The sequence below is a fragment of the Rana temporaria genome, chromosome 1 (genome assembly GCF_905171775.1).
Source record: "Rana temporaria chromosome 1, aRanTem1.1, whole genome shotgun sequence".
Taxonomy (NCBI): Eukaryota; Metazoa; Chordata; class Amphibia; order Anura; family Ranidae; genus Rana; species Rana temporaria.
In genome coordinates, this window is record NC_053489.1 from 103,351,905 (window position 1) to 103,379,550 (window position 27,646).

A 27,646-nucleotide genomic window follows, 5' to 3' on the forward strand; every position below is an offset into this window, starting at 1 on the left:
GCTCCTGTCTAAATTGGCCCTAGTATGGGAATGTATAAATGTGAGTTAGGGACCTTATATTAAAAGCTCCTTGAGGGCAGAGGCTGATGTGAATGCACTAAATATATGTAAAGTGCTGCATAAATTGGTGCCGTTATAGAAGTACCTGTAATATAAATATTAAGCGTGGGGGGGACATCAGCACAGACCGAGGATATGGTAGAGTTACACAATCTAAACTAATTTAACTGTAGGTATATTAGTGAATGCTAGAGTTTTTATAATACTTTTGTAAGGATAATTATTTTAATTAGTTGATGCAGCTTGTAACATTAAGTGGTAAATTAAATCAGACTTTAAAGTGAAACTAAATTCATACTGATATTACAGAGAACATCCAATTGGTGATTATATTCGTAATCTGAAAACAATGTTTTTGATGTAAAATTGCTCCCCAGGAAATACGCGGTGTACTTCTTGGTATGCGAGGGTGCCCAGGAACTCCCATACTTACAACCTCACAGCTGTATATCTGTAGTGTCAGTTCTAAGGCACTGCTACCTCTGACAGTCTCAGTAGATTAGGAATGAGATTTGGTTATGTTACTACTCTACTGCTCACTGTTCTTCTTGCTGAGGAAGCAAAGCCCTGCCTCTATCAAGTTGGCTGCCTCCACAGAGAGACACAGTGCGGAATAAGCCATGGTAAACCGGTAATAGGGAAAATATGGGGGATGGAGAATGGGGAACAGTCACCACCAGTTACTACTAGTCCTTTGCCTTCTGCCTACCATTTTAAGGGTACATATTCCATTGTTCAGTTTCTCTTTAATAATTTGTGTTAGGTTTATATTAAGGAGTAGAACATCTTCTCAAAGTATTTTGAGATTACAATGCCAAGCTATGTGAAGGACTTGATCCAGATCGGGGTACAGCAAGTTCCTTGGGAGTGGGAACTGATCCAAGGAAAGGATATATGACCTGGTCTGTTGACTTTTAAAGCATGGCATAACCTAGATCCCACAGAACTGACTACAAGCAACAATGACTCTCACCTCATCACACAGAAGAAACATGACTATTCCATTATTCCAAAGGAAATCATATGATACACTGGCCCTCTCACACTCAGGCCTCGTACACACGACCGTTTTCCTCGACAGAATCCATCCATCCGGGCACACGCATTACTATCATGCATCCACATGCTCACTACATGTGAGGATGCATTTAAACCTTCTCTTTTTCAGAATCCATCAATAAACTTGGTGGCAGAGCTTTTTTGCCGAGGAAAATGGTCGTGTGTATGTTTTTCATCGAGAAAACTGTCGTGGAACTCGATGAGAAAAAAAGAGAACAAGATCTCCTTTTCCTCGACGGGAGTCTCAATTTCCTCGTCGTGTTCCTCGTCGGGCTGGTTTTCGACGAAAAACACATTTGTGTGTATGCTTAGAAACCCACACATGCTCAGAAGAGTGGCGCCAGTGGAATCAAACTTCCCCTTTATAGTGCCGTCGTACGTGTTTTACGTCACCGCGTTTGAGAACGACGAGATTTGGTCTTGACAGTGTGTACGCAAAGAAAGCTTATCAAGATTCTCGACAAGCCTAACAAGGAACTCGTCGAGGAAAACTATGTTTCATTTACGACGACTTCCTCGGTCGTGTGTACGAGGCCTCAGGATTGTAAAATGTATTTCCATAACAAGCCAAAGATATGTATGCTTGCTAAAGCCTACCTGGATACAGTCGTCACAGATGCCATTTCCTTCTGCAAGGTTATCAATGCAGTAAATTGACTAACCAAAAATAGCTATATACAGGCGGTCCCCGGGTTACAAACAAGATACTTTCTGTAGATTTGTTCTTAAGTTGAATCTCTTTGCAATTTGGAACAGGTACATTTTTTAAGTGTAGCTCCAGCCCAAAAAAAACTATTTTTAAGCTTTTTGGATAGCATAGGGAAGGGTTATCACCCCTGTAAGGTTTGTTTTGCTGTCTGTGCCCCTGTGCAGAAGATTTCACCTCACTTCCTGTCCCTGTGTCTATTGGATTTTGAAAATTTTGGGTTGTTGTGGAAACATGCATTGGTGATAAAGCATCAGTGGAGACACCTTTTTTCCCATAATAACTCTTAGGCCCCGTACACACGACCAGTTTCCTCGGCAGAATTCAGCTTCCGACCGAGTTTCTGGCTGAATTCTGCCGAGGAAACTGGTCGTGTGTACACTTTCGGCCGAGGAAGCCGACGAGGAGCTCGACGAGGAAATAGAGAACATGTTCTCTATTTCCTCGTTGTTCTATGGGAGCTCTCGTCCCGCCGAGCTCCTCGGCGGCTTCAGTGCTGAACTGGCCGAGGAACTCGATGTGTTTGGCACGTCGAGTTCCTCGGCCGTGTGTACGAGGCCTTACAGGAGTGAATTTCCCTTCCTAGGGGTAGATTTCCTCTCACTTCCTGTTGTCTCCCCTGTTTGTATGTAGGAGCCGTTTGTAAGTCCGATGTTTGTAACTAGGGGACCGACTGTAAACAAATTCTTATTAATACTGTGAGTACCTTTAAACCTCCCTGTGGCAGTTTTCCACAGGAGGACACCTTCATACAGAAGCACCCGCTCTTTATTCTTTAGGTCTTGCTTTGTAAAGACATGTCCATTCTTCATCTTGGTGAAGGTCTTGTTCTCAATCTTGTTCACAAACTCTTCAAGTCTTTGTTTTCTCTCAAATTCACTGACTTTTAGGTCTACTGAAGCAATCATGTCCTTGATTAAGCACAGGGACCGGCAAAGATCTTTGTGCTCGTCATTTCCCTCTAACAATAGGAAATGAGAAGTGTTAAGAGGAAACAAGAGGGCATTTATATATTTATAATATATACATTTATGCAGTAGGAGCTTACAATCTAAGAATGGCCATACATTATACAATTTCCATGCACAGATTTCCAGATTTCACCAAAACCATATAATATGAGGTCAATTTGTATGCAGTCACACAGGCCCTTGTACTACATATTTGAAGGTAAATCTAAAGGAAATTGAATAAGAGAATTGTATAATATATCTCCAGCTTTAGGTCCCTATCTCACATGCATACAAACACATACTAGGGCCAATTTAGACAACAGCCAATTTATATACCAGCATTCCTTTGGAATAGAGGGATTTACAGACCTGAGATAAAATGTTTTTTTTTTTTTAGTGCAGCGCTAGGCTGCGTTGGAATGTGAATGGGACACATAGCTAACAATTGTTTCCGGTGTGTCCCTGTAGTGACAGACGTTTTGCCATGCGGTAAAACGTCTGTCATCATACATAGTGTGAATTGGCCCCAAAGATTTAGAGGTTCACAGAAAGTATCTGTATTTCAGACCATGCAATCAGTGCGGCAGCATTTACTTGCAAAATAAGTTGACTACATAGTCTACTGTTGTCTATAAAAGTCTATTGACACGATGGGGTTGATTTACCAAAGCCAAATAAACTAGACATGTGCAATTAGTTTAGTTTCTAATTAGTTTTTAACGAAAATTCGTTAATTCCGAATTTTTCGTATTACATTTTTATTATTTCCGAAAATTTAGAATTTCCGAAAATTTTGAATTTCTGAATTTCCGAATTTTCGGATTTCCGAAGAATTTAAGAAATTCGACAATTAAAAAATTCGAAATTTCGAAATTGTAACATTCAAAAATCTAAAGTTCGAAAATCTAAAATTCAAAAATTGGGAAATTTCCGAATTTTTAGAATTTCCGAATTCCCGAAAATTCGTTTTTTTTTTTCCATTTTCGTTTCATTCGTTTTTTTTTTCGGAAATTTCTTTTTTTCCGTTTTATTTGTTTTTTGATTTTTCAGGAATCCGAAAATTCTGAATTCTGAATCTCTGAATTTCCCGAATTTACGAAAAAATAATTTTTTTGGAATTTCCTGAATTTACGAAAAAAAAAAGCAAAAAAAACGAATAAAACGGAAAAAAAATCAGATTTTCCCGAATTTACGAAAAAAAAAAACGAATGAAACAAACGAAAAAAAAAGAATTTTTTGAATTTCCAGAATTTCCGAAAAAATGTAAAAACGAAAATAACAAAAGAAAAAAACAGATTTTTTGGCAGTGCACATGTCTAAAATAGACTGTTCCACTTTGCAAGGGAAGTTGCATTTTTCAAGAGATTTTTGCCCCATAGCTTACTAAATTTGGGGAAGCTCTGCTGACTTCCATCATCTAATTATGTACAAGCATCATTTTTTATTCTCTTTGCACCTGTTCAGGTATCCTTTGCAAAATGAAACTTCACTTCATTTACTATGCTCTGGGAAAAATTATCTTACAAAGTGAACATCTATTTCTGATCTGATCTATAAATTTGAAATAATATTAGGGAGTAGTAAAGAACAAGAAGTATGCTGTACTATTAAAGCATGTATATATATATATATATATATATATATATATATATATATATATATATATATATTGCAGCTTATCAATCATTAGATGTGGTGGCTGCATTCATTTTCTTTTTCTTATGGTTTTCACCCGGTGACCTGGACTGTGGTGATCTAAGAATTGGTAAGCTGCAATATAGTAAATGTTTTCTTTTTTAATACTGCTGTAATTAGGAACTACAGCTTGTGTATTTATTGTGGAAATACAACCTGCTCCCATATGCAAGTACATAGAGACCAAGGGCCAGATTCAGGTACATTTACGGCGGCGTAACGTATCGCATTTACCTTACACCACCGCAAGTTTTACGGGCAAGTGCTTGATTCACAAAGCAGCTTTAACTATACGACGGGAAAAGCCGACTTGCGACGACGTAAGAGAATGCGAGGGCCGGAAAAAGCAAATTAGCATACCCGACGCGGAAAACGACGCAAACTCCACCCAGCGGGCGCCAAAGTATTACACCTACTTTCCGAAGGCATACGAAGCCGTACGCCTGTCGGATCGAAGCCAAAAGCCGTCGTATCTTGGTTTGAGGATTCAAACTAAAGATACGACGTGGGAAATTTGAAAGTACACCGGTGTATCAGTAGATAAACCCGGCATACTTCTTCTGTGAATCTGGCCCATTGTTTGTAAAATATTACCACTCAAGAGGGTTAAAAAACACTCAAGTTGCTGACAGTTACCAGCCTAGAGATTTTACACTGACCTGGAGTATAACGCAATATCCTCTCCACAAGAACTGGATATTTGGTGATACGCTGTGTTACTAGAAGAATACATTCAGGGATACCTCGGCGACGAGCTTGCAGATTGCTGTTTGTCACCTTTAAAAAACAAAATTTATTATACAGGAATCAAACTAGATTAAACTACAAACTATCAAACCTTTAGACCAAACTACAAGCCACAGCTTCATTTTATCAAGGACATTGTCACTGTCTGTTCACATAAAAGACCACAGGGTGGCAGTGCAGTAGCAGAATTGGCTTACAATTCCATTGTCACATAGAAAATGATTAGATGACATAAATGGGACACGTCATGTGCACCTTTTTTGGTTTTGTATTTGCGATTAAACAAAATACTCCTTGTGATATTAGAAGAGTATTTTCTAATAAATAAGTATTTTGTAATAAACAAAGTAGACAAAAATCATATTATTAAAAAATCCTAATTAGAATAATGCCTTTTCAGTGTTTTGCACTGCACTGAAGCCATCAGTTTGGCATGACAGCTAGGCAAATAGCATTTTCAGAAGAGGATGATAGCAACGGCAATAAACAATTTTCCTCCCTAAACGTTTCCTTTAATTTTACTCTTCCTAAACAATTTCCCACTTTTATCTATGAAGTGCATATGCCTCCTGCTTTTGAGGGGCAGGGGGTTTCCCCGCGTGTAATCTCGATAATTAGATGTTTGGAAATGAGTTGCTAAACAGCTCTGAGACTACTTTGCAAATTGCTTGGCTTTTCCTTGTATGTTGCACCTCAGCCTTGGAAAACCCATCGGCTTTCCAAGACTGGGCTGCAATGCAACAGAAAAAGTACTCAGGACTAAGCATTGTAGGCCAAGTCTAGATACTCTCCAGATGCTCAACAACTTATACACACAACTGCTAAAAGAGAGCTGGATTTACACAATGTATATTAGTGTTCATGCAGGCTGAGTGCACACAGAATTATTGTTTATTCACTCGCACTGCATTCAAGGAATTAAATATTGGCTCAGGCAATGGTAGAATTTGTGTAATTTATTATCCTTATAAGTAACAATTACATCATTAATCTTCATTAACTGAATGAACAAACATTTTCTGTCCTGATGCATGTGTTCATTTCCTAAACTGCAATACACAAACTTGGAATGTGATTGGCTGCTGTAGGCAACACCTTCACTTTTCATTCCGAATGTCATTTCACAAATTAATATACCGTATACACTCGAATAAAAGCCACGTTTTTCAGCCCTTTCTTTAGGGCTGAAAATACCCCCCTCAGCTTATACTTGATTCCGTGTACCTGAAGGGCTGCGAGCGTCCATTGTTTAAAAGTCGCGGCGTCCCCCTGGACCCTTCCGTGATAGGCATTTCCCAGCAGACACTGTGTTCAGTGTTCCGCCTATCACGGATGTCCTCTCATCCTTGGACTCGGTTTCCCCACAGACACTGTGTTCAGTGTTCCGCCTATCACAGATGTCCTCTCATCCTCGGACTTGGTTTCCCCGCAGACTATGGGCCAGATCCACAAAGAAGTTACGCCAGCGTATCTATTGATACGCCGCGTAACTTCTAGGATGTCCCTTCGTATCTTTGTTTTGTATCCACGAAACAAGATACGACTGAATGGGGGCTAGATCCAACTGACGTATGTCTTAGTACGCCGTCGGATCTTAGGTGCATATTTACGCTGGCCGCTAGGTGGCGCTTCCGTTGATTTCCGCATAGAGTATGCAAATTAGCTAGATACGCCGATTCTCAGAACGTACGTCCGACCGGCGAATTTTTTTACGTTGTTTACTTAAGGCTTTTTTCCGCGTAACGTTACCCCTGGGTCTATGAGGCGTACGCAATGTTAAGTATGGACGTCAGGCCAGCGGCGAATTTTCCGTTGTGTACGTCGTTTGCGTAAAACGTTCGCGAATAGGGCTTTGTGTAAATTACGTTCACGTCGAAAGCATTGACTATTTGCGACGTGATTTCGAGCATGCGCACTGGGATACCCCCACGGACAGTGCATGCACCGTTCAAAAAAAACGTCATTAACGTGGGGTCAAGTTGAATTAACATAAAACACGCCCACATCTTTGTCATTTGAATTCCGCGCCCTTACGCCCTTTGTGAATACAGCACTTGCCTCTCAAAGTAGCGGCGGCGTAGCGTAACTACAATACGTTACGCCTGCTTAAAATTACGCCGATCTACGTGGATCTGGCCCACTGTGTTCAGTGTTGCACCAATAACAGACGTCTTTCCATCCTCGGACGAGAGAACGTCCGTGATAGGCGGAACACAGTGTCTGCTGGAAAACCGAGTCCGAGGATGAGAAGACGTCCATGATAGGCTGCTGGGAAACGCCTATCACGGAACGGGACCAGGAGGAGACCGCGACTTTTAAACAATGAATGGACTTCTGCCTCTAAAAATTTCAGGTACACTGACTCGGGCACAGGGAGGCGGCAATGGGCACAGTGAGGTGGCGATGGGCACAGTGAGGTGGCGATGGGCACAGGGAGGCGGGCAAATGTGCACTGTTGACCCTATTTTCCGGTTACAGTGGCTGCTGCATTCTCACCCTAGGCTTATACTCGAGTCAATAAGTTTTCCCGTTTTTTTTTGAGTAAAATTAGGTACCTAGGCTTATACTCGAGTATATACAGTATCTGTGCTTTTACTGTGCCTGGACATGTGACAAATACTGTTAGCAGTTCTAAAGTCACGGATTTCATTGGGGCCCAGAGAGAGGAACCATCTGCTAGTGTCCTCCAAATATTAATCTATCACTCTTTTAATAAACAGACACTCACCTGTCCCAGGATCCGGCGCTGTGCTCACTCAAGCCAGTTTTTCCACCGGTCTTTGGTCCCTGGCACTGGCATCGTAACTATGGACACCCGGCTGTGATAGCTCGCAGCTTCACAGCCAGCTGCCCACTGCGCATGCGCAAGCCACACTGAATAGTCCCCGCAGTATTCTGGGACCTGTGACCTGTAAAGAGCCATTGCTCTTTAACCATGTGATTGGCTGTGTCCAATCACAGCCGGTCACATGTAAATTCTGGAAGTGCCGTAAGCTCATTGCATCGCACTGAGTGTTTGGTGATGAGAAAAGATCAGTGGCATCTCCTCGCAGGGAAGAACAGGGCATGTAATCAGGGGACTGATCATCAGTCCCCTGATTACAGTAAAGCCCCAGAAGTGCCACCATTCAATGACCATGGGGGCCACCAATCAGTGCCTATGAGTGCCTATCAGGGACACAAATCAGTGCCCATTACTGGTGCCAGTCAGTGCTGCCCATCAGGTGCCACCCATCAATGCTGCATATCAGTGCCACCTATCAGTGCCCATCAGTGCAGCCTCCTCGGTGCCCATCAGTGCAGCCTCCTCAGTTCCCATCAGTGCAGCCTCCTCAGTGCAGTCTCCTCAGTGCCCATCAGTGAAGGAGAAAAATTACTTATTTACAAAAAAGATAAACTTTGTAAAAAGTAAAAAACCCAGCAGTGATTAAATACCACCAAAAGAAAGCTCTGTTTGTCTGAAGAAAATAATAAAAAATGTCATATGGGTACAGTGTTGCATGACCGGGCAATTGCCATTCAAAGTGTGACAGCGCTGAAAGTTGAAAAATGGCCTCGGCAGGAAGGGGGTGAATGTGCCCTGTATTGAAGTGGTTAAGAGCACTAAGGGGTAGATTTACTAAACCTGGTGCCCTCAGAATTTGGTACAGCTCTGCATGGTAGCCAATCTGCTTCTAACTTCAGCTTGTTCAATTAAGCTTTAACAATAAAACCTGGAAGCCAGATTTTGCACGCTTCAGTTTTAGTAAATAACCCCCTAATGCTGCGTACACACAATTCGGAAATTCCGACAAGAAAACCCAGATGTGAGCTTTTGCTCAGAAATTTCGACCGTGTGTAGGTTCCAATGGAATTTTTCTGTCGGAAATTTCTGCCAAGAAAAATTTGAGAGCTGGTGCTCTAATTCTCCGACATGAAAAGTTCTTGTCGGAAATTCCAATCGTCTGTATGCAATTCCGACGAAGAAAAATCCTACTCATGCTCGGAATCAAATCGACGCATGCTAGGAAGCATTGACCTTCATTTTTCTTGGCTCGTCATAGTGTTGTACGTCACTGCGTTCTTGACGGTCGGAATTTGGTGTGTGTCACAAGTTTGAGCCAAAATTCAGTCGGAAAAAAATCCACGGTTTTCTTGTCGGAATTTCCGATTGCGTGTACGCGGCATAAGTGTAATTTCTGTCTACTGGTTCATTCCTCCACTATCTGCATTAAATACTGCAGATACTGCAGTCTCAGCTCTGTTCTTGTATGCGGTGTAAAGTAGGGGGGGTGTCCTTTTGTTAATGCTAGTGACAAGGTGCATCACATATTTTGCCTTTAGTACCGCTCTACGGCAAAGGCTGTTAATACTTCTGTACATGGGATTTTTTTCATTTTTTCTTTTTAATAAATTTGAAAAGATTTCAAACAAACTTCTTTCACGTTGTCATTATGGGGTATTGTTTGTAGAATTTTGAGGAAAATAATTAATTGAATCCATTTTGGAATAAGACTGTAACAAAATGTGGAAAAGTGAAGCGCTGTGAATACTTTCCGTATGTACTGTATAACGTTTGTTATTTTAATAGAAAAAAAAAAAAACAAGACTTTTCTAACACTCTAATTGCATTGCAAACACATTGCACATTTTGATACAATTCGGAATCATGGGCAGAATCGTGACGATTACACCCGCAATTCAGGTGTGAACGGAGCCTTAGGTCTCTATTCTGTTCATCTACGAATGCCTAGAGCACAGAAGACCTGAATTTTAGGCATTCGTAGATATTATAGTATATGGTGCAAGGGCTGGTTGGATACAGATTAAATGGGTTGTTTATAGACCCTCATATTACATTGTGTTTTGAAGTCTTATGCCCCGTACACACGGTCGGAATTTCCGACAAGAGAAGTCCGATCTGATCTTTTGGTCGGAAATTCCGACCGTGTGTATGATCCATCAGACCTTTCCTGTCGGAATTTCCGGGAGTAAATTTTGAGAGCTGGTTCTCAAATTTTCCGACGGAATAAATTCCAATTAGAAATTCCGATCGTCTGTAGCAATTCCGACGCGCAAAATTCCGACGCATGCTCGGAAACAATTCGACACATGCTTGGAAGCATTGAACTTAATTTTCTTGGCTCGTCGTAGTGTTGTACGTCACGGTGTTCGTGACGATCGAAAGTTAAAGGGGTTGTAAAAGGTAAAAAAAAAATTCACCTTAATGCCCGCAATAACTCAACACCATGCGAGCTCACTCGCATGAAGGCGTTGAGTCCTTGCGGAGGGGGAGCCAAGACAGCTGCCGAGGGACCCAGAAGACCAGGATCGGGGCCACTCTGTGTAAAACGAGCTGCATAGTGGAGGTAAGTATGACATGCTTTTTATTTAAAAAACATTTTTTTTATCTGAAGTGGTCCTTTAACCACTTAAGCCCCGGACCATTTTGCAGCTAAATGCCCAGGCCAGGTTTTGCGATTCGGCACTGCGTTGCTTTAACAGACAATTGCGCGGTCGTGCGACGTGGCTCCCAAACAAAATTGGCGTCCTTTTTTCCCCACAAATAGAGCTTTCTTTTGGTGGTATTTGATCACCTCTGCGGTTTTTATTTTTTGCGCTATAAACAAAAATAGAGAGACAATTTTGAAAAAAATTCTATATTTTTTACTTTTTGCTATAATAAATATCCCCCAAAAACATATATAAAAATTTTTTTTTTTTCCTCAGTTTAGGCCGATACGTATTCTTCTACCTATTTTTGGTTAAAAAAAAATCGCAATAAGCGTTTATCGATTGGTTTGCGCAAAATTTATAGCGTTTACAAAATAGGGGATAGTTTTATTGCATTTTTATAATTTTTTTTTTTTTTACTACTATTGGCGGCGATCAGCGATTTTTTTCGTGACTGCGACATTATGGCGGACACTTCGGACAATTTTGACACATTTTTGGGAACATTTTCACAGCAAAAAATGCATTTAAAATGCATTGTTTATTGTGAAAATGACAGTTGCAGTTTGGGAGTTAACCACAGGGGGCACTGAAGGAGTTAGGGTTCACCTAGTGTGTGTTTACAACTGTAGGGGGGTGTGGCTGTAAGTCTGACGTCATCGATCGAGTCTCCCTATAAAAGGGATCACTCGATCGATACGCCGCCACAGTGAAGCACGGGGAAGCCGTGTTTACATACGGCTCTCCCAGTTCTTCAGCTCCGGGGAGCGATTGCGACGGAGCGGCTATAAACGAATAGCCGCGCCGTCGTCCCGGATCGCTCCCCGCGGGAATCCGACCGCCGCATGCGTTTTTAAGCTGTAAAAAAGGCAACAAAAAGTGGCCGTAAAAACGTCCATTGAAATGAAGCCTAAGAGTCATGGAAAATATTTGTAGACATGATTTTCAGTAAAAGCAAAAAACATCCCCTAGCTCAAGCGCTTGTGAAGTGAAGATGCTGAAGACGGGTGCACAGTCTGGGGTGTCCCATGCAATGAAGTCCACTGTAGAAAAAAGCCGGCAACTCAGAGCTCCTCATTTTAATCTTTATTAGCTACATAGCATGGATAGAGTACAGAAACGTGTCTGCACTGTACTGGATCTGTACTGTATCCATGCTATGTAGCTAATAAAGATTAACAAGAGGAGCTCTGAGCTCCCAGCTTTTTCTACAATGATTCTCAGTAAGCCTTGCTATAAAAAGAACACTTACTTTTATGAAGCTCTGAAATTTTTTATTATGTTGTAGTTCCTTAAACAAGTTCACAGCTTCAATATGGTGACTGCAGAACTCTCCATAAATGTGCTTCATTTTTTCTGCATTTTCAGCTGAAAACTGGAAAGAAAATGTAAAATAAAATAATGATATCAACTTTATGATTTAATGGAATTTTAAAAAGGCACAGTTTTTATTTTATAAAAATAACAAACTTGTTTTACTTACCTGCTCTGTGTAATGGTTTTGCACAAAGAAGCCCTGATCTTCCTCTTTTGGGGTCACCCACTGGCGCTCCTAGCCCCTCCCCCATGCTGAGTGCCCCCATAGCAAGCCGCTTGCCATAGGGAATACTCATGCATTCTTGAGTAGGCTCGGTGTGTCTATGAGATACAAAGAGCAAGGCTTGGCCCCACCCCTGCTCCCTCCTCACTGACTGTGATTGACAGCCAATGGCTCCTGCTGCTATCAGTTTGGCCAATGAGGAACCGAGACAGCATCTGAAGCCACTTCTGCACATCGCTGGATCGGATTGGGCTCAGGTAAGAAAAACTGGGGGGTCTGGGGGAAGCTGCATTAGAATGCATTAAGGGGACAAAACTTGAGACTTTACAACCACTTTAACCACTTCAGCCCCGGACCATTTAGCTGGCCAAAGACCATGCCACTTTTTGCGATTCGGCACTGCGTCGCTTTTACTGACAATTGCGCGGTCATGCGACGTGGCTCCCAAACAAAATTGACGTCCTTTTTTTCCCACAAATAGAGCTTTCTTTTGGTGGTATTTGATCACCTCTGCGGTTTTTATTTTTTGCGCTATAAACAAAAATAGAGTGACAATTTTGAAAAAATTCTATATTTTTTACTTTTTGCTATAATAAATATCCCCCAAAAATATATAGAACATTTTTTTTTCCTCAGTTTAGGCCGATACGTATTCTTCTACATATCTCAATAAGCGTTTATTGATTGGTTTGCGCAAAAGTTATAACATCTACACAATAGGGGGTAGTTTTATGGCATTTATATTATTATAAATGTTTTTCTAGTAATGTCGGTGATCTGCGATTTATTGTGACTGTGACTTTATGACAGACACATGACACATTTTTGGGACCATTGTCATTTTTACAGCGATCAGTGCTAAGAAAAGGCACTGTTACTGTAAAAATTACACTGGCAGTAAAGGGGTTAACCACTAGGTGGAATGGAAGGGGTTAAGTCAGTACTAGGGAGGGATTCTTACTGTTAGGGGGCGTGGCTACACATGACACATCACTGATGACCGTTCCCGATCACGGGGAACAGTCATCAGTGACAGTGTCACTAGGCAGAGGGGATTGCCTTGTTTACAAAGGCATCCCCCTGTTTTGCCTTTGCCGACCGCAATCGTGGGCCAACCGGGAACATCGAGCTCCCAGGACCCTTGGCCACACTCACGAGGCGCGCGCACTGGGTGGCAAATTTAAAGGGACGTACAGGTACTCCTATTTGTCTGCCCGTGCTATTATGTCGATGTACATCGTCGTGCAGCGGTCGGCAAGTGCTTAAGGCAGGAGTGCAGCCTGTAATAAGGAGTGTCATTGTTCATGACTAGGGACCTACGAACGCAGAATTTCTAAAACCGTGCAGCAGAAATGTGTCTCAAGGAAGTAATGTAACTCCATATTTTTCTCCTCCATTGTGCACATCTTACCAGAGACACGAATTACGACATGAGACTATCACAATGCATGTGCATCTATGATCAGAGGTGCTGGCAGAAGATGAAATATAAGTATTTGTATGTGGGTTTTTTTTACTTTTTTTTTAACTGGTGATAGTGTCAGTAAGGGGTCATTTACACTTGCTTCCGCTTTAACACATATTAACACCTAGTTTACCCTTGCTTCAAAACAAGGCTTCTCTGAATGCTAGTCAAAGCTCCTGTCACTAAATAAAATGGTTAGCTAATGCCCTGTACACACGATCGGTTCATCTGATGAAAACGGACCGATGGACCGTTTTCATCGGACGAACTGATCGTGTGTGGGCCCCATCAGTTTTTTTCCCCCATCTGTGAAAAAAAATAGAACCTGTTTTAAATTTTTCTTATGGTTAAAAAAACGATAATAAAAAACGATTGTCTTTGGGGAAATCCATCGGTCAAAAATCCACGCATGCTCAGAATCAAGTCGACGCATGCTCAGCACGTCGTTGTGTTTTAGGTCACCGCGTTGGACACGATTGGATTTTTAACCGATGGTGTGTAGGCAAGACTGATGAAAGTCAGCTTCATCGGATATCTGATGAATAAATCCATCGGTTCGTTTTCATCAGGCGAACCGATCGTGTGTACAGGGCATTACAGTCCTTGCATTTGCTTTGCTTCGGCTTCGAAAAAAAAATTATACCCCATGTAGCTTCAGCTTTAAAGCCTCCATAGACATATATGGCAAAGCTCGCTTGAAGCCCGAAAGCCCCATCAAAGCTCAACCAAAGCCTCATCGAAGCCCCAAAATAGGACTGTAAGATAACCATTTTATTAACCACTTCAGCCCCGGACCATTTGGCTGCTCAGAGATCAGAGCAGAAACAATTTTTAACATTAGATTGAGGCTCATTTTGGGAAGCAGAATCGGGTGTTTTTTTTTTTTAAATCGAAGCAGTACTTACCGTTTTAGAGATAGATCTTCTCCGCCGCTTCTGGGTATGGTCTTCGGGACTGAGCGTTCCTATTTGATTGACAGGCTTCCGACAGGCTTCCGACAGTCGCATACATCGCGTCACGAGTAGCCGAAAGAAGCCGAACATCGGTGCAGCTCTATACGGCGCCTGCGCACCGATGTTCGGCTACTTTAGGAAAATCGTGACGCGATGTATGTACGTCGGAAGCCTGTCAATCAAATAGGAACGCCCAGTCCCGCAGCCCATACCCGGAAGCGGCGGAGAAGATCTATCTCTAAAACGGTAAGTACTGCTTCGATTGAAAAAAAACACCCGATTCTGCTTCCCAAAATGAGCCTCAATCTAATGTTAAAAATTTAGTTTTTGGGTGAACCTCCACTTTAAGAAAGGCATGGATACTTTCCTAAATGTACATAATATAACTGGGTACTGATATTTATAGGTAAAGTTGATCCGGAGAATATCCGATTGCGTCTCGGGGGATCAGGAAGGAATTTTTTCCCCTGCTGTAGCAAATTGGATCATACTCTGCTGGGGTTTTTTGCCTTCCTTTGGATCAACTGTGGGTATGGAATTGGGTATATGGGATTGTACGATATTATTATTATTTTATTTCTTGTGGTTGAACTGGATGGACTTGTGTCTTTTTTTCAACCTGACTAACTATGTAACTATGTTTTTCACGATCAAGTTAAAAAATTGAATTTTTCTCGTCATGAAAAACGGTCGTGTGTTCGCGGCATAAGAATTGGTAAGCTGTGGTATATTAAAGTTTTGTTTTTTGGTGTAATACCCCTTTAAGCTTCCCATCATTTCTTCACTGCAGGCAATGCAGGAAATTGGGAGACTTTGTAAATGGAGAGATGTATCAACGAAGCTCCTGTACAGGATCTACACTTTTATCTTTAAACATGTAGAAGGTGGTTTTAACCATATTATTCCTTGGTTTTTCAAATATTCAGCAACTGTGCCATACAGAGTAATACAGTTGACCTGAAAGTAGCTTGAACAATACAAAGCATGTTTTGTACGGTCATTGAATGACATCACATCCAGTACCTGCTGTACCAGGATATCTCCAATTCTGTTGATGACAAAGTTCCCGTCGTTGCCCTCCCTGGACTCCTGTTTCCTCTCCCGAAGGTTGTAAAAGAAGCTCTTGTGACTCTCCAGCAGCTCATCAAGGCAGGGGAAGATTCTGTCCACTGTGCTGTGGTCCATCTGCAGCTCCTCCTTCATCCCTTTCCGGAATACCTCAGACATAATGAACAGGGTCTGGATATGATGCAGTTCCGTCTGCATGAGCTCTGCAAGGCAGTAAAAACAACAACAGGATAGTACGGCAATCCTAAAATAACCTAGACCCCATAGATGTCCCAAATGCTCCATCAGCAGACTGCAAGTACACGGTGTCCGCTCAATAATTGGCTTACATAATAGGACAATAGGAAACGTGGATGACACAACTGCAGCATGCAAAATTGCAAGCAACCTCATGTGTAGGTGGTCGAAAATGATCAACCTTTTTTCAGGAAAAAAATTGTATAATTCATAGCCAGGTCATGGAAATCGCCCACAGTTCCCTTCAACTTACAAAGGTCCAACTTATCTTGGATAATGGCAAACGAGCGCCTATCGGCGATTCTAAATGATAAACTTATCCCGTTCCAAGAGACTTGGGTCCCCTGGAATAAATATCTGTCAAATACCCTATGAGATAGCTATGCCATGGAATGTCTCCCCCCCCCCCTCTTCTTTTTTCTCCTCTGGGATAGGGTGCACCTTTATCTCTCTAATGCTTTGTTTCCCTTCTCTTCTCCTATTAACCGTTTCAGCCCTGGAAGATTTTACCCCCTTCCTGACCAAAGCACTTTTTACAATCTGGCACTGCGCTGATTTAACTGACAACTGCACGGTCGTACGACATTGTACCCAAACAAAAAAAAAATGTCCCCACAAATAGAGCTTTCTTTTGGTGGCATTTGATCACCTCTGCGGTTCTTATTTTTTGCGCTATAAACAAAAGAGTGAACATTTTGAAAAAAAACACAATGGGCCAGATCCAGAGAGAGAGTACGCCGGCATATCTACTGATACGCCGGCGTACTTTCAAATTTCCCGCGTCGTATCTTTAGTTTGAATCCTCAAACCAAGATACGACGGCATCTGGGTTTGATCCGAGAGGCTTCGTACGCCTTCGGATCGTAGATGCAATACTTCGGCGTCCGCTGGGTGGAGTTTGCGTTGTTTTCCGCCTCGAGTATGCTAAATAGCTTTTTCCGACGATCCACGAACGTACGCGTGGCCGTCGCATTCTCTTACGTCGTCTCTAGTCTGCTTTTTCCGGCGTATAGTTAAAGCTGCTATTTTGCGGCGTATAGATAGAATTGCCATGTTAAGTATGGCCGTCGTTCCCGCGTCGAAATTTGAATTTATTTTTTTTGCGCAAGTCGTCCGTGAATAGGGATGGACGTAATTCACGTCTAAGTAAAAAAAATGACGTCGTTGCGACGTAATTTCGCGCAAAGCACGGCGGGAAATTTTGAAAAGGAGCATGCGCAGTTCATTCGGCGCGGGGACGCGCTTCATTTAAATGAATCACGACCCCTACCCGCCGATTTGAATTACGCGCCGAGAGATACACCACGCCACCGTAACTTACAGCGCAAATTCTTTGTGGATTCAAAGAATTCAAAAGTAAGTTACAGCGGCGTAGCGTATCTCTGATACGCTGCGCCTATCTAAATGTACTTGGATCTGCCCCAATATCTTTTACTTTTTACTTTAATAAATTTCCCAATTTTTTTTTACAAAAAAATAATGTTTTCCTCAGTTTAGGGCGATATGTATTCTTCTACATACTTTTGGTAAAGAAAAAAAAAAAAATCGCAATAAGCGTACATTGATTGCTTTGCGTCTACAAAGTATAACGTTTACAAAATAGGGGGTAGTTTTATGGCATATTTATTATTATTTTTTTTTTTTACTAGTAATGGCGGCGATCTGCGATTTTTATTGGGACTGCGATATTGCGGCAGACAAATTGGACACTTGACACATTTTTGGGATCATTCACATCTATACAGCGATTAGTGCTATAAAAATGCACTGATTACTGTATAAATGTCACTGGCAGGGAAGGGGCTAACACTAGGGGGCGATCAAGGGGTTAACTGTGTTCTAACTGTAGGGGGGATGGGACTTACTAGGGGAAGAGAGAGATCGGTGTTCATACTTTGTATGAACACACGATCAGTCTATTTTCCCCTGAGAGAACCGGATCTGTGTGTTTACACACACAGATCCCAGTTCTCGCTCTGTCACGAGCAATCGTGGGTGCCCGGTGTTCATCATGCCCGCCGCACCTTCGCATTGGCTCCGGGGGACCGATCGCGGCCTCCGGCGGCGTGCGTACACCCCTAGTGGCCAAAAGGCGAAGCGACATAACAACAACGTTTCTCCCAGCCGTGCCATTCTGCCGCCATAAAACTGCGGTGGCTGGTCAGCAAGTGGTTAACTATATCCTCTCTACTTGTCCTACCCATATTTGCCCTTCATGGGCACTCAGGTCAACTGGGGTATCCACGACTGCCTGAGAGTTAAGACTGGCTGGTACTTCAAACAGGTGTCTTGAGTTCCTCAAAATTTTGTGTCATATTCTCCTTTTTATATGCTATTCCACACCTACCGATTGCCGAGTAAGAGGCGAGTTTCTTAGATTTAAAATAGCAATGTTAGATGGTCTACTCCCATGTCCCGATTTTCCTCAGAAGGGTAGGAGGCGACAAGAGTCATTATGTGCATATATATATATAGTTTATTGCAGATTTTCTTCTTTCTATTGTTCTTTCAGAATCACGCATTATAAATTCATAATGTAAATGGCAATGCAGTATGTTTGATGACAGTATGTACTCTTAATTGCCGCAAAGATTTATACCCTGGTTTATAGCCAACGACTATTTATTGTCATAACGACTATTGCTGACTTTGTATACTTTAAAAATTCTGAATAAAAAACATTGAAAACTAAAAATTGTATAATTAAAGTGGAATAAAAGCCTAAGTTTTACTATAACTAAAAATGTTCCCTCCTCCCACCTATACTGCTTAAACTGTACAAAAAAGATGTGTGTACTTAGCTTTTTTAAATCTGCTCAGGTCTGACCATATGATCCTGTAGCTCCGGCTTCGGAGCACTGAACAATGGCTGGGAAATCCAGGAGCCATGATGGCACCCATAGCCCAGCCTTTGTCGGTGATCCCTTCTCTCCCCTGCAGCATCTGCTCACTGACACATGAGAGCTGGAGCTGCAGGATCACGTGACCGCACCAGATTCATTAGCAAACAACATTTTCTGTACAAATTAAGATTAATGATTAAATCAGTTATCTGTTATATATCTGTTGCATACAACACAGGCCATCAGCCTAATGCAACCTAAAGCCAGCCATAGACAGTCCGAATCACCACCAGTTCAGCAGGGACCGGCTGAGATTCATACCATGTATAAGCAGACTGACTGTACCCAAGTTGATTCATCGATCAACTTAAGTACAACCTGCATGTCTGATTTTTAGGATGCGATTATTGTTAGTGGCTATAGCTGCTAGCAATAATCACTGTGTTCTCCCAGGGCCCTGGGCCCCCACGCCGTATGAAAAAGGAATGGCAGTAACGTTTTCTTAACTTTAAAGTATACTGGCAGGGCAGCCGGCCTGACACCCCCCCCCCCAGTGGGTGGCACCCGGGCGGACAGCCCCCCGGTAATAAAAACAAAAAATATTGGCGTATAACATGCAGACACAGTTTACCCTCAATTTTCACGGTAAAAAAATGTGCTATACGCCAATAAATACAGTATATATTTTTTAGCAGACACCCTAGAGAATAAACTAGTGGTCATTGCAACTTTTTATGTTACATGGTATTTGCACAGCAATTTTTCAAATGCATTTTCTTGGGGGGAAAATTGTTTCATAATTTTTTTTTTTTAAGTTAGCCCTATTTTTTTGTATAATGTGAAAGATGATATTACGCCTCGTAAATAGATACCCAATATGTCATGCTTTAAAATTGTGCATTGTGGAATGGCACCAAACGTCAGTACTTAAAAATCTCCCTAGGCGACGCTTTCAATTTTTATTTTTACAGGTTAAACGTTTAGAGTTACAGAGGAGGTCTAGTGCTAGAATTATTGTTCTCGCTCTAACGTTCGCGGTGTATGTAACCTGTGTGTATCAGGCTCTGACCAGCCACTGACCTCACCGCATGTCACTGCTTAGGACCCATTTAAACCACTGCTGTGCATTAGCCCACTTACTTGGAAGCACCAAAAATAGTCCATTTCTAACAGTGCACCAAACCGCAACAGACGTAAGTAACGTCAGTGTGTTTCCCTGCATTGTGCTGTGGTGAATTGCACATCCATTAACAAGGTGCATTGGGTGCGATTTGCAATGCAACAAATGCACATTACATGTGATTGTGGGAAGCAGCACTTTGAATATTTTATTAACAGGGATAACATTCATGTGGGCTAAGTGGATATCTGAATAGCAAGTGACTGATCGGTGACTCATCTATAGTGATATCATGGCAAGAAATAAAAAATAAATAAAAAACAGCTTAGCCCCTAGGTTCCTTGTAACAAAGAGCCTATTTACCCACTTTTTGTTTACATATATCCGTATTTATTGCTAGAAATTTTCTTAGAACCCCCAGACAATATTTTTTTTAAAAGCAGAGGCTCTAGAGAATAAAATGGTGTGTTTTGCAATTTTTTATGTCACATGGAAGTTGCGCAGCGGTTTTTCAAACGCAATATTACACATTTTGTCATTTTAATGCAAAACAAACACAATACATAACCCCATTTTTGGGTAAAATATGAAAGATAATGTTACCCAGAGTAAATAGATACCAAACGGGTCACGACCTGACAAATTTACTTTTACTATTGAAAGGCAACATTTTACAACCCAGAAGTAATGTGAAATCTTCACTCTCCGGTTACTAGATCATAAAGCCCAACAAAGCTTATCTGGTCTTTGCTGGGCTCTATGATCCTCCTGCGGAAGCACCGGCTGGTCGGTCGGGACTACAGGTACAGCTGTAAAAGGTGGCATGCCTTCCCATTGCTTGTAAAAGCAATCCAGTGGCTAGTTAGCCACTAGAATTGCTATTACAAGAGAGCCAACCGCTGGCTCTAAAAAGCTGTACCGGGATGATGCCTTCAGCTGCGGGCAATATGGGATGATGCCTTCAGCTGCGGGCAGTATGGGATGATGCCTTCAGCTGCGGGCAGTATGGGATGATGCCTTCAGCTGCGGGCAGTATGGGATGATGCCTTCAGCTGCGGGCAATATGGGATGATGCCTTCAGCTGCGGGCAGTATGGGATGATGCCTTCAGCTGCGGGCAGTATGGGATGATGCCTTCAGCTGCGGGCAGCATCTCAGTATAACTACTCAAACACCAGCGACGTACAGGTACATCGCTGGAGCTGAAGTGGTTACAGAGCTTAATAGCTCCAGCTATTGAGAGTGATTCAGCCCTTACTGGACAACTTTATCAGGCCTTTTCAACCAAAAAAAGCTAGCCTTGAGGCAAGCTGCAATTGCAATATTGCCTTTATAGGATTACACATAGTGCTCTGAAAATCCTTGTTCATGTATTAAAATACAGCATAATAAATCAAAATAAAATAGACCAACGTCCAAACAGTTTGCCTTTAACTGCTTGGTTATTTCCCCATTGGGAAACCCTACATGGCATGATACTTGTGAAGCCTCGTACACACGACCGAGAAACTTGACGGGCGAAACACATCGTTTTGCTCATCGAGTTCCTTGTTAGGCTGTCGAGGATCTCGGCGAGCCAAATTTCTCCATTCCCGATGAGAAAAAAGAAGACATGCACTCTTTTTGGCTCGACGGGATCCTCGACAGTTTCCTCGTCGAAAAGTGTACACACGACCGGTTTCCTCGGCAAAAAAAACAAACCAGCAAGTTTCTTGCTGTTTTTTACTGAGAAACTCGGTCGTGTGTACGAGGCCTAAGTCATATCTGACCTGGGTGCATCACTTGTATCTTGGGACATGTTTGACATCCCCAAGCAATACATTTTCGGTAAATGAATAACTTGATCTGTGCTCTCAAGCTGTGCAAATCCTACAAAACGGGCTTCAGATGGGTCGGGGACATAGCAGAAATGCCGCTGGCACTGGACTGTGCTTGACCTGCACAGAACCTCTATCAGAACTCAGGATTTCCTGTTTTGGTCTCCAGACGATTATCTGAAGGTAAAAGCATAGAAACTCTGCAATCTTCTGTTTACATTCCACCAATGGAAAGAAATCATTTGACAAAGAATTGTAAACACTGCCGGATAGACTCTGAAAATTACTCTTTGAAGAACATAAACAGGAACCAACCCTGGAGAGTTTGGAAACATGGATTTCCTTAACCGATCTAGCACAAAGGAGTCAAATTCATAATTATTAAATGAAATATAAAACTTGTTATGTCTTAACCGTCTAGCAACTGCAGTTGGTTGAGACAACTGCTAAAGCTAAATGCAGGCAACAGATAAAAAAATAGTTTCTGCAGGACCATAAAAGACCTGATTGTGCTTAACACAATCCGTCTCTTTGCTTAGAAACCACCCACTCAGTCCAACTAATTATTTCTTAATTTGCTTCATTCAAAATGTACAGAAGTAGGATTATGCAACCAGAATTGTAATCGTAATCTCTCTCTCTCTCTCTCTCTCTCTCTCTCTCTCTCTCTCTCTCTCTCTCTCTCTCTCTCTCTCTCTCTCTCTCTCTCTCTCTCTCTCTCTCTCTCTCCCAGGAAAATAATGCCTCCTCACATACTCTCTTCTTAAAGTGATAATAACCCCTTACATTAGTCCACATAAGTGACTGGTATTAGGTGATACATTACATCCTCCTACATAAGCTGTACCTGTTTATCTGCAGCCCTCTCCCCTCCACAGATTTCCAGAGTACACATTTCAGATGGTATTTCTGAGTTTCCAGGAGGCAGGGGGTTGTGTGTTGATATCACACACTGCACAACAAAGAGCTCAGTGTATTCTGGGACCTGAGTGGAGGGAATGGACACACCCCTCCCTACACAGCCTGAGAAATATGCACATCTAAGGCTCCCCATCACCTACTGTGTGTCAGAGGGGAATGACTGCCTTGTGTCTGGAAATACTCAAAATTGACTCATGCAGATATAGCAGAGGAAGGAGAGATCAGCCAGGATCCACACTAGGGTAGAATAGCAGTAAAATGAAACATACCAGCTTCACTTGTATAAAAGCACAAGGTCCATGTGACATCACATAAACTATAACAAGTCTGTGATTCTACAAAACTACTCACCGTAGATAACATCTTGCCTTTTAATCACATCTTTATCTTGTTTATTGCAGAAGGAGGGATCCACGACTAAACTCCAAGACTCCGCTTCAAACTCTAGAGCATCGCTGCTGAAGTCACTCCATAGGGCCGCATCCACAACATCTTGGCAAAATAATAAGGACATAGAGTCACCCATTTTATATGCGTCATCCGGGTCTCCACAGTCATTTCACAAGTGTGTTACTTCTACTTGGTTGGTTTGTGTGTCACTCAAAACTATTATTGTTAGGTTAAGTGACTTTATCTAAAATGATCCCAAGCATGCTTGAGTGATCATATAACCTCTACTCTGAAGGAAGATGTTAAAGTGATTGTAAAGGCTTAGTTTAAAATATATATATATATATAATAATAATAATAATAATAATAATAATAATAATAATAAACAACATGTTATACTTACCTGCTCTGTGCAATTGTTTTGCACAGAGTAGTCCTGATCCACCTTGTTGCGGGTCCCCCTGTCGCCGCTCCTGGCTCCTCCTGCCATCTAAGGGCTAGATTCACAAAGGAGTTACACTGGCGTATCTATTGATACGCCGCGTAACTTCTACTTTCCCTCCGGCGTATCTTTGTTTTGCATCCACAAAACAAGATACGACTGAACCTGGGCTAGATCCGACTGGCGTACGTCTTAGTACGCCGTCGGATCGAAGGTGCATATTTACGCTGGGCGCTAGGTGGCGTTTCCGTCGATTTCTGCGTCGAGTATCCAAATTAGCTTGATACGGCGATCCTTGAACGTACGTCCAGCCGGCGCATTTTTTTACGTCATTTCCGTAAGGCTTTTTTCGGCGTATAGTTACCCCTGCTATATGAGGCGTATCCTATGTTAAGTATCATTCGCGAATAGGGCTTTGCGCCGTTAAAAATGTTTTAATTTACGTCGGGTCAAGACGTATTAACATAAAACACACCCCCAACTCATCCATTTGAATTGCGCGCCCTTACGCCGCCAAAGTTACACTACGCCGCAGTAACTTACGGCGCAAATTCTTTCAGGATAAGGAAAATACGCTGTAAGTTACGGCATAAAAATATATATATTTTTTACCTTTATGCAAAGGTTGCATGAAGGTAAAAAAAAACTTTTACCTTTACAACCACTCAATGAGCTCCATGACATACAGTTTAATAAGTGAAAGTTAACAGTGAAAGCTGTTCTTTGCCATCTATGATGTGTTTTCTGTTGATTGTTTACCTCTGCACTTGGTACATTCCTCTGTTTCATCCTTCCTGTTCAGTGCTAATTGGTACATTCCTAGTCAGTGTAAAGGCCCATACACACGATCTGATTTTTTTGACAACAACGGTCAGACAATCCGACCATGTGTATGTATAAGATCAAACCTAAACAATTTGTATGCAATCAGGCAGGCCCTTGGACTACATAGTTGAAGGTAAATCTAAAGGAAATTGAACAATAAAAGTGCATAATGTATGGCCAGCCTTAGCCATGGCAGGAACAAGGTATAGAGAGTCATTTTCTTCTTACACTTTAAAAGATTGAAAAACATCCCCTGTGCTACACTTATCTAAAGTAAACTTTAATTGCACTCAACTTTTTGACTTACTGAAAAGTTAAGCTGCCTGTGAATGGTGCCAAGCCATCAGGTGACCACATTGTCTGGACAGACTAACAAGTCTATCAGGTATGTCAATGCATGAAGCGGCATTTTAAACAAATCATAATATTTGATAAAAATTATAGGTAAAGAACGTTATAAAGTTACAATGGCCACAGGCAGTTCCATTAGTGCTTCCATGTGGCTTCTTTACCCTGTTACTGATGTGCCAGGGCTGGACTGGGACAAAAATTTGGCCCTGGACTTTATCCAGACTGGCCCACTTTGACAGGTCTCTCCCACGGCGGCTGGACAACTCCCACACCCCCGGCCACCCAAGCCCCCTCTTCCCCTTCACTAGCCACTACTTTATTAGAGTAGAACAACTGGTACTGGTACTCTTACAGTATAGGCAGTACCAGTGGGGAAGCTAGACATTATTTCACCCGGGGCAAATGGGACAAGATTAGGAAGAAGTGAGAAACTCCCAGGCCATGCTGTTGAGTCAGCTATCTGTCCCCTCCCCCATGCTCCTCTGTCGTCCCCCTGCTCCTCTGTCGTCCCCCTGCTCCTCTGGTCCCCCCCTGCTTCTTTGTTCCCCCCAGGTGAGCGCTGCGGGGAGGGAGAGGAGGTGAGCGCTGCGGGAAGGGAGAGACAAAGGAGCGGAGGGGGGCGGCAGTCCACTGTCACTGAAGCCGGGCCAATGAGTCATCGGCCCACCTGGAAACTCCCTGTAGTCCCAATGGCCAGTCCAACCCTGTGATGTGCTAACTATACAAACTGGAGCATGCAAGCACACCATCTACAAGGAAAAGGCAAGCTTTATAATTTGCTGACTTGGATATTCTCTAGGTACTTTAGTTTACTATTGCAATCTAAAAACATAATGGATTGCTAAATTGCATCCTTTCAAATTGACTCTAGTGAAGGTGGCAAAAACAGAAATTGAGGACAAGGATTTCAAGTATTTTGTAAAGTACTGTATAATATGTCAGCACTGTATAAATATAAAATTATACTGTATATTATTGTGTTTCACGCTGTTCTAATCATAGTGCTGGCAGCTGTGGATAGGTGCACATAAATAGGAAGACTGCAGAAGGTACTCCTATACAGAGTTTAAATACTGTAAAAATACTAGAAATAATAATGTGTTGTTTGCATGATGAGATTTACCTGGAGGAAACCCATGCAAACATGGGGAGAAATATAAAAGCATGCAGCTATTATTTTTTTTTGGGGGGGGGGGTTGAATACAGAATTACAGAGCTGCAAGGCAGGGATGCTAACAATTGAAAGTACCGTATATGATGACTAAATGTGAATTTTTAGATTTGAGCAGGTTCCAAAAACAGCTTTGGTGAATTATCATATTAAAAAAAAAAAACAATAAAAAATGCATGTTAAGAATAACTGTAATTCAACCTTCAATAGGAAAAGCATCCATCGATGGAGGGGTCCCCACGTTTTGTAACAGTTCATCCGACTGAGACCTGGATCTAGAGCCACTTGTGTCACCATCAGATTCCAATGACTGATCTAATCTCCTACAAATTGATAAAGTACATAGTTAGATTTTTTCTCTTAAATCCCTGTGATGGCTACAACAAACAGTTACTACATTCTCAGATAAAAACAGTACTGTGGGAAAAAAAAGTCTGAGTCTGATCGTGACATGGGCTTCAGCAATATTATTTATTTTTTATGTTTTATAAAAGCAGTAAAATGTCCTGTTTAAAATCAAAAGACAATCCTAAAGTCATCTTATTCTTGCCAAAACACATATATTTGTGAATACACATATGTTTTGGTGTGTTGAGTTGGTCAAAACTGGGTCAGATAAGTTTAACTGTGTTTAACTACTAGAACACCTGGTCTACAACCACCTAAGCTACCACTTCACTGATACCTTCTTGACCCCCGTCAGTCTGGATTTTGCTTGCAAAACTTAACAAAAACTGTTCTAACACTCACTAATGGCTTACTAACTGCAAAAAAAATAGTCACTACTCCGTTCTCTTAAGCCTCGTACACACAAGGAGGATATTGGGCGAATGATCGTCCATTTTTTTGCCGATTTTTTTTTCGGAACGAAAAACTATAGTACTGTATATACTCAAGTATAAGCCAAGTTTTTCAGCCCTTTTTTTTAGGGCTGAAAATACCCCCCTCGGCTTATACTCGAGTCAGTGTACCTGAAGAGCTGCGAGCGTCCATTGTTTAAAAGTCCCTTTCATGATAGGAGTTTCCCAGCAGACACTGTTTTCAGTGTTCCGCCTATCACGGACGTTCTCTTGTCCGAGGATGAAAAGACGTCCGTGATTGGCGGAACACTGAACACAGTGTCTGCTGGAAAACAGAGTCCGAGGATGAGAAGATGTCCGTGATAGGCTGCTGGGAAATGCCTATCACGGAACGGGACCAGGAGGAGACTGTGACTTTTAAAGAATGAATGGACACCCGCAGCCTGTCAAGAATTTCAGGTACACTGACTCGGGCACAGGAAGGCTGCATTGGGCACAGTGAGGTTGGGCACAGTGAGGTGGCAATGGGCACAGTGAGGCATGCAAATGGGCACAGTGAGGCGTGCAAATGGGCATTGTTGACCCTCTTTTCCGCTTACAGTAGCTGCTGCATTCTCACCCTAGGCTTATAAGTCAATAGGTTTTCCCATTTTTTTGGGGGTAGAAACTTGGTACCTCGCCTTATACTCGGGTTGGCTTATACTCGAGAAAGACTTAGTTAGACTTACCGGTGACGGTATTTCTAAGAGCCTTTCAGGACAACCTTGGAGAGAGCGCAGCTCCGCCTCTTCATTAGGAAACACATGCTAATCTTTAAAAGCCCTCCTCTTCCACCATGGCCTCAGTTATTGTGGTCCGACTCTCTGGAAGACACAGCACAGAAAACCACAACACCATGATAGATTTTATAATTTATTACTTTAACATTTAGGGAGGGAAACAGCGGTTGTCCTGAAAGGCTCTTAGAAATACCGTCACCGGTAAGTCTAACTAAGTCTTTCTCCAGTCGCCTTTCAGGACAACCTTGGAGAGGATAAACAAGTAACTTACC

The 27,646-nt window shown here is 42.1% G+C and overlaps 1 protein-coding gene across 6 annotated transcripts in view; it reads right to left on the minus strand.

Moving 5' to 3' along the window:
* The window catches only part of ARHGEF28 (Rho guanine nucleotide exchange factor 28), a 355,169-nt gene that overhangs the window by 59,885 nt on the left and 267,638 nt on the right, over positions 1-27,646 (minus strand). For all 6 annotated transcript variants that reach the window (XM_040341440.1, XM_040341441.1, XM_040341443.1 and 3 more), the window contains 6 exons: positions 25,997-26,118; positions 22,968-23,108; positions 15,635-15,882; positions 11,906-12,028; positions 5,133-5,250; positions 2,532-2,786 (listed from right to left, as the gene is read on the minus strand). In XM_040341440.1, coding sequence (XP_040197374.1) covers positions 2,532-2,786; positions 5,133-5,250; positions 11,906-12,028; positions 15,635-15,882; positions 22,968-23,108; positions 25,997-26,118 — 1,007 coding nt within the window. The remainder of the gene's footprint in view (positions 1-2,531; positions 2,787-5,132; positions 5,251-11,905; positions 12,029-15,634; positions 15,883-22,967; positions 23,109-25,996; positions 26,119-27,646) is intronic.